Raw genomic sequence first — 13,407 nt, forward strand, 5'->3', positions numbered from 1 at the left:
ATCCATTTATCATGTGTTACATATCTAAAAATTAACATTAATTTATATGTATTATGCTTTATAATAATGAAGAGTGTTTAACATTATTTAAGCCAAAGTTATGATGATGAATAGTTCTCAATGTAAAACATATATTTTTCATAATTTACATGTACTGGAATAATTATTGATAAATGTATTCTATTAACAAATACATTTTCATATAGTAATTTATTGATTCATTAAAATACACTTACACAATCAAATTCATTTACAAAGTCATGTGCATTTTTATATTAAAATATACATATAATTTTATATAATATAAAATCAATGATTTAGATGAACACCACAGTGCTGATCTAAACCAAAATTTCGAATGTGAAAATATTTGATGAGAAGAGAAAAATATTTTTAATTATTTATTTTAAAGACTTGAGATATCTCATATATGTATGAAATACATTCGTATTATTCTCAGAATTAACCAATAGGAAAAATGAGTTTTCAAATACTTAAAAGTTGCATTGCATAATGATATATTCCGATGATGTTTGCTCTTAGTTTCAATTGAGAAGATATTTGGTTGAGTGCGGAAGTTTTCGATACAAAGTAACTTTTTCAATCGATGTAAATTGTTCTCAATTGGCAACGTTCCGGTTTTATGGTCACTTCACAATGGTCTTCCGTTAGAAAAAGTTTCGATTTGAATACTTCAACGGCTTTTGCCTGACGGTTTAACAGAAAATATAAAAATTTAAAAAAATGGTAAAAATTTACTTTTTGGATGAAAATTAGTGTGTGATAAGTACTTCATGCTTGTTAGCATTGTCAAGTTCAATATTAACATCTCTAAGAATTGTTGGGTGCTCTAAACAAGCAGCTTCGAATTTCTTGTAATCGACAACATCTCCATCAATAGATCCTGCAAGTTGATTAAAAGACGTCTCTGCGATAACGGACAATTGTTCATCTGGTAACCAATCTGGAGATACTTCTTTTGTGATTAAAGCAATAGCTTTCTTGAGCTGGTCTTTTCCAAATGATCCTTTTCTTTCGAAATCAACAATGTTAAAGATGAACTGTGCCTTTTCTTTCTCAGTTGCTCTTGAGCATACAGTAGATAGACCGTGCATGTATTCGGTGAAATCGAGTTTTTTGTCACCATTACGATCAAATGCATTAAATACCATCTCCGACAATTGTTCACTTTTAACAGATAAGCCCTTGAATCCTTCTACATAAAGGAATGTCTTCCTCTTCTTAGTCTTAGCATGAGCTAAAAATCTTCCGTAAAGATCTTGAATTTCTGGAGCACTGAAGTGAGTTGTTTGTTCGAGCTCCTGTATAGTCTTTTGAGGAAGGGTTTGGTTCTTATTCTTAGTTGTGCTTCCGCTTACTCCCATATTAAGTTGTGAAGAGAACTTCTCAGAAAATTTTGAGAGCAATTTATGCAAATAAACCAAAGAATTTTGACAGTTGGTTCTGGATCTCGGCGTTATAGTTATATTTACTACAAAATATCAAAACGATAATTTTGGAATGAACACCGGAATATATAAATTAAAAACAAAAATATTATATTTCTATACACTGTTTTTTATTATTTACGAGTTAACATAGTTTTTTGGATAAAACTAAAAAGATTTTTTGGTTTTCTTCGATGAGAACAGACCAAGATCTTGTCTTATCCACCTATCAAAAACGAATATAATTTCTCTCAAAATTGAACGCGTGCCAGACTTCTGCTCAATTTTTTTGCCGCTGAAATTTGTGTTAAACATTCGGTTTCGCACAAAAATCGATTTTCACGACGATGAATTTCACTGCCAATTTTGTTAACTCATAAATTGCATACAAAAGTGATTATTTTGTTTGTCGATAAACAAAAAACGTTATGACGTTTCTCTAAAAAAAAAAGCTTTATTTTGGCAATAACAAATGATATCAGATAGTGATTTCCCCTGCCTTCTTAAGGAACGTTGTAGCATCTTCTCTATATTTCTTATATCTCATCAAATCCTTGAAGTATTTCATGATTCCATTCTTGGCTGCGATTTTGGCAGTGAATTCTTTGCTCACAGAGAGCATTGCAACAGAGTGAACTGCTAACGGTAAGTATTGTTTCACTGTCAATAATTTTATTATTGAATTTACAAATGTTGTAAACTCATTCAAGAAGCCGAAGCACGCCATCTTCTCAATCATGACAAGGACTTTAGCCTTTAATTCGATATTACTTTGTTGATCAGCGATCGATGTAATTTTCTGAAGCATTCCACTTTTTGAGAAGTACATCACAATTTTCTGATTAAATCTTCCGTTTGCCGCTAAGTTCGCCACCAGTTCAAATTTTTCTGTGTCGTTGTCAATTTTCAATGCGTTTAACGTGTCCACGTATTTGGTTGATGTTGTAATTAATTGTCTTAACTTGATTGACTTGAACAAATAAGAAATCAAAACAATTCCTTTCTCCGGGTTTTGTAGACAACAGTCGATCCATTTCGGCACCGAAAGGAACAAGTCCTCGTCGATTTTGTTTGATGCTATGTTACATAACAAGTTCCATATGTCGTTTGTATCTTCTTCATTTTCATTGGTTAATAAGTCGACCAATTTTGCAAATATTTCTTTGGTCATTAATTCATTTCTTCGAAGTAATACAGAGACAATCGTATTCACGAAATTTGGTTTTGTTAAATGTTTCAATAATATGTTTGAGTCTAATTGATTCAGTCCATTGTTTATAGTACAGAAGTATCCATAACATAATTTAATACTTCCATCAATTGACGAGTTAAAGAATTTCGGTATAATTTCATCGATGTTCGATTTTCGAGCTTGTGCAAATTGTTGGTTATTATAATACATATATAATAATGCTTGAAGTAGATATGTTCCTTGTATTGTTTCGATGTAATCATTAATACAATTAAATAATATGTCGACAAATGGATATATGTTATCAATTCGTGTTGAATTATATGAAAAGAAATGAATTAATGGCATCATCTCATTAGGACATTTGTTAATTAAGATATGAAACATCTTAAAATGTGACGTCGAAATTGATGATGGAGAATAATACAATAAATATTGGATGAGAAAGATAGTCTTCCCTAAGAGATGCCCACGAAATGGTAAATATGATAAAAGTGATCTCTCTGCAAATATTCGAATGAATTTGGCATCACGTTGAACCATACGAATAAATGCACTCATCAAAAGATCAATATATTGTTCTTCAACATCACTTTGGAAATGTGATATAAAGATTGGAATGATTGAGATGACTTTCTCTGGAATTAGTTCATTCTCACAGTATTGTAGACATGATATAAAGTGTTGATGTTGACAATTACTTAATATAATTGGGATAATGCTTTCTTCAGAAGTTAATGGGATTGGCTCAATGACATCAGAGACATATATATCGGGCTTAGAGTGATGACGTCGTGACTTAGAGCGCTTACGATGATGATTCTCATATGAGAAAATCTCGTTGGACTTTGATGCAATGTTTGATGTGGCGGTTTTGGCGGTTTCTGAGTTATTGGTGTTACTTTTGAGAAATTGTTTAACAGTATTGGCATCTGTGCCAGGAAAGAGACTGTCAACATAAAGCATTACTTCATCCGCTATTTGGGATGCGGATGGACGAAATTCAGGATTATTATGCCAACACTTATGAATAATTTTTCGTAATTCAGGTGACATCTTTTTGAATTTGGGTCGCTCACCTTGTGTTATCTTTTTGGTATATTCTTTTGAACTACGAATGTTACTAAAAGGTTTGACATTTTCGGCTAATTCATAAATAAGAAGAGCAAATGCAAAAATATCTGACTTTTTGGTTATATCCCCACCAGAAGCTACTTCAGGAGCAGCTTGATTTGAAGAAATCAAAAGCTTTTTGATTTGTTTTGGAGATAAAAATATGGAATACCAACAATCAGCAAGTTTAGGATTCATATTTTCATCAAATAAAATATTGCTGTATTTAAAGTAAGAATATGTAAGTTCTTTAGAATGGAGATATTCAAGTCCTTTTGCAATCGTTAATAAAACCATTGTTTTCTGTGTGGGTGTTAAAGTTTTATTGTGTTTAGATAAGCTAAAAAGATTTTTTGGCATATATTGTGTAGCCATATAATAAGGTTGAGCATTCGTAAATCCAACAACAGGAACAATAAAAGGAGATGACAAAGAAACGGCTAACTTGGCATCATGGAGATATCGCTTTTGTTCTGTTTGTTGAGGATCCGTATTAAAAATTTGTTTTACAATTATTTTGTTATATTTATTATTTGTTGCAAGGAAAGTTTTACCAAATGTTCCCTTACCCATTTCTTTGCCAATATTAATACTGTTTGGATTCATTATATATTTCATAAGTGGGTCTTGCTGCTTTATCATCATTTTTTATGGTAATCAAAAACTTCGACTGCGGTTATATCATTGAAAAAAATTTAATTCAAACTTTTTGAGCGTAATACCGATAAATTATTCAACAATAATTATTGTATGATTTGATCAAATCATCTGAACATACCAATTAAAACATTTTTAATAATATTTGTTTATATTGTAATCTGTAACATTTTATTAGTGTATGAAATTAATAAAATGAGCATCAAAATAAATATTAATCCTCAAATCATCATTCGTTATGATTGTCAGACCACAAAAAAAATGTCATAAGATAGGCAAATGAATCGATGCCCCGCGATAAAGATCATTCTCAGTTGGGTTACAATTCAAGAACAGAATTATCAAAATTCGATCGTATCCTATTTGTCAGTAAAATTGTAGGAAGATAAATCAATTCAATTTATTTAAGCAATTTTCAATCCCAGTAATGCCATAAGCACGGAACTTGAAAACATTATTTATTTACTTGCAAATGGTGGTGGAAGACATGAATATGAAAATCCGATGGCAAATCAAATCATCACTGCGAGCTCTAATTGTGCGCTGGAATTACCAAATTTGATAATCATTATCGCCAACCACACAATTTGTTGAAACAGGTCAAAAATTTACTTCATTAGCTAAAAATGATACTTCTTTTATTAACTTTTATGCAAGACATCATTCATATGTTGAAATCCAGTAGCATTTTTCTTCCGAAGAAATCATCATTATTCTTAAGCTACAAAATAAAACTGTTACACTATTCCAACCTATTTCAATAATCAATTCCGGTACCTTATCAGGTTTAAACATCATTAAGTCTCGACAAACCAGTTTCCATTGCGATTGCTTATATTATTAATAACTAAATACGATAGGAGCAAATTATTGATTTTTGACTTTGGTAGTACTAAATTAAGCGTAGCGCTCCTCGAAAACGATTTTCTCTCTTTTAGCGATTTACGAATTGGAGGTGATGATATCAATAATTGTATTTTCGAATAAATACAAAAAAAAAGACTGGAAAGAACTTAACAATGACAGCAAAACTAATTAGTGACTTGAAAGAGCGATATGTGAACTTTCATTTTCAAATGAAACAATAATCAAAATTGATGAAGAAAATTTTGTTGAAACAATTACACGCGAACAATTTGGAGAACTCAACAAAGACATCTTCCAAAAGTTACTTGATCCAATTAAAGATATTTTGAATGATGCAAAAATCGAAAAGAACGAAATCGACGAAATTGTGTTAGGCGGCTCATCGCTTATTCGCAAGTACAAGAAATTGTGCAGGAATATTTGAATGGAAAATAAATATTAAAAATCATTGATCAATGAAAGAAGTTACATCAATTGGTTCTGCGCAGAACATTTTAATGAAATCGAAAATTTGTTAATGTTATAATAATTTGGAATATGTTATAATATTTTCAAATATGTTTTAATAATTTGAAACAGCAATTCATATAGCAGTTAGAAATAATAATATAGAAATAGTAAAATTACTTTTAGATAAAGAAGGAATTAATGTTAATGCAAAATATATTCATTTGAATAATTTAGAATATGTTTTAATAATTTTGTATATGTTTTAATAATTTGGAATACGTTTTAATAATTTGAAACGGCACTTCATATAGCAGTTAGAAATAATAATATAGAAATAGTAAAATTACTTCTAGATAAAGGAATTGATGTTAATGCAAAAAATATTCATTTGAATAATTTAGAATATGTTTTAATAATTTAAAATATGTTTTAATAATTTGGAATACGTTTTAACAATATTTTACTGCAACTCAAATTGCACACCAAAAAGGTTACACAGAAATAGTAAATGTGCTTCGTGAATAAAGTACAAACAAAAATTTTAAATCAGATTCCTCTTCTACAAACATCAAATCTTCATTTTCAATAAGAAATGGAAATAAAGCATATATTGTTAACAAATTAAAATCAACTCGAAGATCAAATATTCGCAAAAAACATGGCTTAGATATCTCCTCAACATGGTTGAGCATAATTCTAAAATCACTCCAAATTTCCATATGTATTTTATCTAATTTAGCAATTTCGTTTATTTCTTCTCAGTGATTTTGAAGTACCAAATGCTAAAGTTCATTGTGTTTCCCATATTAGTGTAACTTGAGCAATTGTTTTTCCACGTGTATCGTCGACTTAAGCATTTCTTTTTGGAAGATACCAAACAAGCCTCCAGCGAGAGATCACCCATTGTATAGCATAAATATTGTTACTGTTATAAAAGAATATGAACAATTCATTACAAGGAAATATTTATGTTAAAATTACCAGACTATAGTCTTATTTCAATGATTGTGTTAAGATTGTATATGACAATTTTTGAAAATTAAAAATTTCTATTTTGATAAAAGAATATTTCCATACGCAAAAATTATGATTTTGAAAATGTTTAATAAATTCATCGAAAATTTTTCGACCCCCATATATCGTTCACCGATAGCATATGGAGATCTTTCTTTTACGATATTTTTAAAAAATAATAAAACGCACATAGAGTTCATTCATCATTTTTCTTGATCAAGAGGACGTCGAGAAAAGGGGGTGGGGTTAGGACTTTTTGCACCCCTATATATTTTTAAATGAAAGAAATTATAAAATCGTAATAGTGAATAAATCTTTATTATTACAAAATTTTGAATATTAAAAATAGCATTTAAATTTAGTTATAAAAAATATTTTAAAAATAAAAACAAACTCTCTAACTTTTATTCATGATTTTTTCGAAATTATTGTTTCAGGAATAATTTTCACATTACCTTTCTTTGTTGTTATCATTAATGATTTATGTTTTTTAATATAAATTATATTTGTTATTTCTGATTGTAATGAAATTCTTGGATCATAAATATTCAATAAAAAGCTCCGCATGACCAAAATGAATCATTTACAATTATTTTACTTAAATTTTCATTTATTACTTAATCAAATTCATTTTTATTAAATGAATATAAAATACATAAAGAATAAACTAATGGAATTTCAAAAAGTAAATTTATTAATTCTTGATAAATACAGTACCGTACACGAAAATCTGTCCATTAGCCGGAAATTCTGTATTGTTTACAAATTTCATATTTCTCTTCAGAATTAAATGAATTTGTTTTAATTTCTAAACACGTTAATTTCTAAAAATGTATTTCTGAAAAATATTTGTTAATGAATTTAATAATTATTTGATTAAAAATTGTAAAAAATGGAATTAATAATTTCACTGATTTCTTATTTACCTTTTTTATTTCTTAAATCTAATAAAGGATTAACATCAGAAACAGAATTTTCGAAATTACCGATTTCAATATTAGTTAAAATCCCTTCGAATATATATCAGTCGCCAACTTCTGCATAAAAATTATCTTTTTTATTTTCTTTTCCACCGAAAATAATTTTCACAATCTTTCCAGTTAAAAAAGGAAATAAATCTAAAGGAAAATTTATTGAAGGTTTTCCTGAATAAGAAAATGATAACAAAGGTTTTTTATTTGGTATGTTTTCAATTGTAATTAAGAATCACAATTAGGAAAATAGATAACTAAAGGTGCATTAGCTCAATTATTATTATCATCGACATTAATTTCGGATAAAATTGAGCTTGCATATAAAAACGAATTCCATTATCTTTTTCATTATAAATTTTAAACAGTTCACATTGGCCATAAAATGAATCAATTTTTAGATAAAAATAAATAGTAATACCATTTTTAAGTTGTTCATAATTTAATAAAGTAATTTGAAGAGGATTACTCGATTTTATAAAAGAAGAATTCGCAAATGAAGTTAATAATTCTTCTGAGAATTTTTCATTATTATTTTGTGGATAAATAATTGATATCATATTTTATATTTTATTGGTAGTGAAGAAATATATTGTGAAATTAAGAATATTAATGGAATAATTCGATTTATTACATAATCTTCAGAAAATTTGAAGTTAAAAGTAAATCCATGATAAGAAAATTTATTATTAAAATTTTGTATTATTTTCAGTAATAATACATCAAAATAACTCATTACATTGAATACAATTATAAATCGAATAATTACATAAATCATAAAATAAATTTAAATATTTTTTTGAGTTTTCTTCACTTTCAATTAAACTTAATATTAATAAAATTAATGAAGGAACATGTATAAAAAACATAGAAGATGAATGATTAGTTCAACTTCCTTGCTATAATTTTTATTAAACAAGATAAAGTTTCTTCATTAACACCAATATTATTTATAGTTGAATGTAATTGATATACATTAGTTAAAGATAAATCAAATCCTTGATTATTCGATGATGAATGTAAAAAAATGTCAAAACTTAAACAAAAATTGTTTCGAACAAAAATGTATATTATAATTTATAAATGTAGGAATTAAAGATGAACAATATAATGATAATTTTGGATTATGTGTAATTGCATCATTAAAATATTTTAATAATCGTAAAGGTAAATCTTTAAATGAACCTTTATTAAATACATCAAATATTCCTCGAATGAATTGTATAGTTTGTGTAACATTCGAACCATTGTTATTCATTAAAAATTGTAAAGATGGCTCGAAAATTCTTGAAAGAAAACAACTTGTAAATGATGAAGATGAAAAACATTGTAATGCTTTTATGAGATTTATACAAACTAGACTGTGTAATGAGCTCATTCGAAGAGATCAATAACTTTGTTGTTAAATTAACCTCTGGCATTTAATTATGTATACAAATCATCTTTACTGGATTTTCTTCATTTGAATTGCTGGCCTCGTTACTGTATTCAAAAGCACCTGTTTTGCTTCTTTAGTAATTTATAATATTATTAGGTTTATCATCAACAGGCAAATCTTTACTCATATATTTTATACATTTTTTACGCAAAGAAGTAATAATATGATATTGCTCAAGTCATGACTACTTTTTGATTTATCCGATATTATAAAGAATGATGTAAAGAAATATAATTTTTTGATCGAGTATCATTAAAAAATCTTAAATCGACAATTTTTATAGCACATTAATCAAATTTGCGAATAATATCTTTGACTTACTGTTAATGTTATATTTCCTTTGACATATGATATACAAATGAAAATTGTTTCCCTAAATTCCCATTTCACTGTTTACATTAACTTTTTGAGCAAATTGTCACTTTCAAGGTAAAGCATGTTAATTCCTGTATTCAATAATCAACTTTTTCAGTTCGATGATCGAAAAAACGACTTTTTTTGATGAGTAAAAAAGTGAATTTTGGCATTTATTTTTTCAATGCTAACTTAGTCAAAATCATTCAAATCTGTTGGCCATAATTTTTTATTTTTTCTCAAATGGGGAAAATCAATTTTTTGATTTTTTTATTTTCAATATACTTTTCATACACACATCAAACATTTGATAATGAAACAGAGACATTATACATCACAAATACTTCAGATTTCACCCAAACATATAAAAATCAAGCAAAACATGTTGTAATATCAGAAGGAATTGATAACATTCCACAGTCAGCATTCAAAAATTGGATAACGTTAGTTTCTGCTGATATTGGGAACTCTGTAAAAGTAATTAATAGTGATGCATTTAATGGATGCATCAATCTGGAAACGCTTATTATAGGAATAAAATTAAAAACAATCTATTTTAATGTATTCACTGAATGTAATAATCTTACAAATATCACTTTTTCCAGTACAGCTATTTCATATCATGATTTCGCAATAAATTTAGTTACAGATCCAATTAATATTATTATATGTGATACCATCACATTAATCGAAAAAAATGCATTTGCTTGTAATACCCGTTTAAAAAGCGTCACACTTCCAAATTCCATTACTTCAATTGAAGATGGTGGATTCTATCAATGTACATCATTAAAAAACATTATACTCCCAAATAGTATCAAATCAATTGGAATCGAAGCATTTTCTGAATGTACTTCATTAGAAAACATTACAATTCCAACAAGTCTTACCACAATAAAAATGAAAGCATTTTTTAAATGTGTATCTTTAAAGACACCAATAATTTTGGAAAATATTGCTACTATTGATTATTATGCATTTCAGTATTGCACATCATTAAAAACTTTTATTGTAAAAGGAAATTTAGCAACTTCAATTGGTGATTATATATTAGATAAAGTCAATTTAGATACATTATATATCGGAGAAAACGCGCAACCTTATCAACACTCATTCGAATGTTCAGTTAAAAATCTCACCGTTTTAAGTCCTTATAACCTATATTATGTATTAAAGAATCTAGATTTAACTAATTTAACATCAGTAACTTTTGGTGATAAAATAGGTTCATTTCAAGAAAATGCATTTAAAGATTGTAAATATTTAGTACAAATTAATTATGGAAGTTCACTTGTTGTTATTGGAAAATTTGCATTTCAAAATTGTATTTCTTTACAAAGTTTTATTATTTCAGATTCAATTACATCAATTGGAGAAAGTTGTTTTGAAGGTTGTACATCATTATCTAATATTACAATTGGAAAATCATTAAAGATAATACAATCAAGAGCATTTTATCAATGTCATTCTATAAGTAACCTAATCATTCCAGATAATATTATTGAAATAAGCGTATCTGCATTTAGTGAATGTTCAATTACAAGTCTCAAAATTCCAAATAGTGTTACACTTATTTCTAATTCTGCATTTTATAATTGTGAATTATTAGTTGATTTAGTTATCGGAGAAAAAGTCGGAAAACTTGACGTTTCTACATTCCGAAATTGTCCAGTTATAAATCTTACAGTTCTTAGTACAAATGTTTCAGCTTCAATTAAAACTCTTACCTCTATTTTTAAATATAATTTAACAAATGTCATTATTGGAGATAAAGTTGAAGAAATAGGTAATAGAGCATTTGAAGAATGTAAGTTATTAAAGAATATTACAATTGGTAAATCAGTTCAGACAATTGGTGATTATGCATTTGATTCATGTACATCATTAACTGATATAATAATTCCTAATAATGTTATTAATATAGGAAAATATGCATTTACTGGTTTACTATTAAAAACATTTACAATTCCTGATAAAGTCACATTAATTAATAATAATACATTTTATAAGTGTCCTAATTTATCAAATATTACATTAGGTAAATCTGTTACTTTAATTTATTCACGGGCATTTTATAAATGTTCTGCATTACAAAGTATTATAATTCCAGATGCAGTAACTTTAATTGGATATGAGTCATTTTGTAATTGTTATTCATTAGAAAATGTTATATTTGGAGATTCTGTTGAAATAATTGAAAAAATGGCATTCTTAGGTTGCAAATTATTAACAAATGTTATAATTCCAGATAAAGTTACTTCTGTTGGTGATAGTGCATTTTCTTATTGCTATTCATTAACAAGTTTTACATTTGGTAATTCAGTTCAAACAATTGGTGATTATTTATTTGAAAATTGTAATTTATTACATACATTAATACTCGGAGAAAGTATAAAAAAAATGGGATCAAATTCATTATATTCTATTCAAATTACAAACCTTACAATCCTTAGTCCAAGTATATCGATTTCGTCAATTAATAGATTCATTTGTTCAAATTTAACAAATGCAATTCTTGGTGATAAAATCATAACAGTTGAAAAATCAGCATTTATTTATTGTAGAAAGTTATTAACTATAAAATTTGGAAATAATACGCAAATAATTCAAGAAGAAGCTTTTTATGAGTGTACATCATTAACAAATTTAACATTTCCAAATTCTCTTATAACAATTGGTTATTCAGCATTTTCCACATGTATTTCTTTAACAAGTATTGTAATTCCTAATTCAGTAATTACTGTTGAAGTTCATTCTTTTAGGTATTGTAAGAATATAAAATCTTTAACTATTGGAGAAAATGTAAAATATTTTAGATCAGATGCATTTGAGGGATCTTCAATTACAGATCTTACGATTCTCAGTCCGATGGTTTTAATTTTAAATGTTACTGATGTTATTCGAGGTACATTAACAAATGTAATATTAAGTGATAAGATAACAACAATTAAAGCTGCATCATTTTCAGATTGTAAAAAATTAAATAATTTAACATTAGGAAATCATATCGAATCATTTAGAAATAAAGCATTTTATAATTGCCAATCGTTAGAAACTTTTATATTCCCAAATACAACTAAAATAATTGGTAAAGAAGCATTTTCTTGTTGTTCTTTATTCACAAAAATTATAATTCCAAAATTTGTAACTTTGATTGATGAAAAAGCATTTTATAATTGTAATAAATTAGAAACACTTATTATTGAAGAAAACGTAAGTACAATTAATGCGAATGCATTTCAAGCTTGTCCAATAACAAATTATACAATTCTTGGTGATGCTGAAGATTTTAATTATCTAAATGGATTTAAATCAAATTTAACTAATGTTATATTAGGAGATAAAGTTACAACAATAAATTATCATATGTTTTATTCATTTTCAACATTAAAAAATGTTATATTTGGTAATTCAATTAAAACAATTGAAAGTGGAGCGTTTTTTGAATGTGAATCTCTGGTAAATGTATCATTACCTGATTCACTTATTGAAATTAAAGCATATGCATTTCAAAGATGTTATTCATTAACGGATATTATAATACCAAATAAAGTTCAACTAATTGATGACTATGCATTTCATGCATGTCGTTTAATTACCAATATTATAATTCCAAATTCTGTGACTTCAATCGGTTATCAAGTATTTAAAAGTTGTATTAAATTAGAAACCATTGTTCTTGGTGAAGGAATAGAAACACATATTGTGGATATATTTCTTTTTACGCCAATAAAAAATCTTACGATTTTAAGTTCAAATATTTCTATTTTAAGACTAACACTAAATATTAGACCAACTTTAGAATATGTTTTATTAGGAGAAAAAATTACAACAATTGAAGATTATGCATTTGATTCATGTCGAAAAATATCAGAATTTATAATTCCTAACACAGTTACAACA

General features: G+C 26.9%; 2 protein-coding genes across 2 annotated transcripts; both read right to left on the reverse strand.

Moving 5' to 3' along the window:
- Positions 1 to 773: 773 nt before the first annotated feature.
- Positions 774 to 1,385, reverse strand: GO595_001207 (EF hand family protein; the record flags this gene model as incomplete). Its single annotated transcript, XM_067913980.1, has 1 exon — positions 774 to 1,385. The coding sequence occupies one exon, from the start codon at positions 1,383 to 1,385 to the stop codon at positions 774 to 776; it is 612 nt and encodes a 203-aa protein (XP_067778590.1).
- A 541-nt stretch (positions 1,386 to 1,926) lies between these two features.
- On the reverse strand, positions 1,927 to 4,398 carry GO595_001208 (TKL family protein kinase; the record flags this gene model as incomplete). The annotated part of the gene is made up of 1 exon (XM_067913982.1): positions 1,927 to 4,398. One exon carries the CDS (start codon positions 4,396 to 4,398, stop codon positions 1,927 to 1,929), a length of 2,472 nt encoding a protein of 823 aa, XP_067778591.1.
- Positions 4,399 to 13,407: the final 9,009 nt, after the last annotated feature.

This window comes from Histomonas meleagridis (assembly GCF_020186115.1).
Source record: "Histomonas meleagridis strain 2922-C6/04-10x chromosome Unknown contig_122, whole genome shotgun sequence".
In the NCBI taxonomy this organism is placed as follows: domain Eukaryota; phylum Parabasalia; order Tritrichomonadida; family Dientamoebidae; genus Histomonas; species Histomonas meleagridis.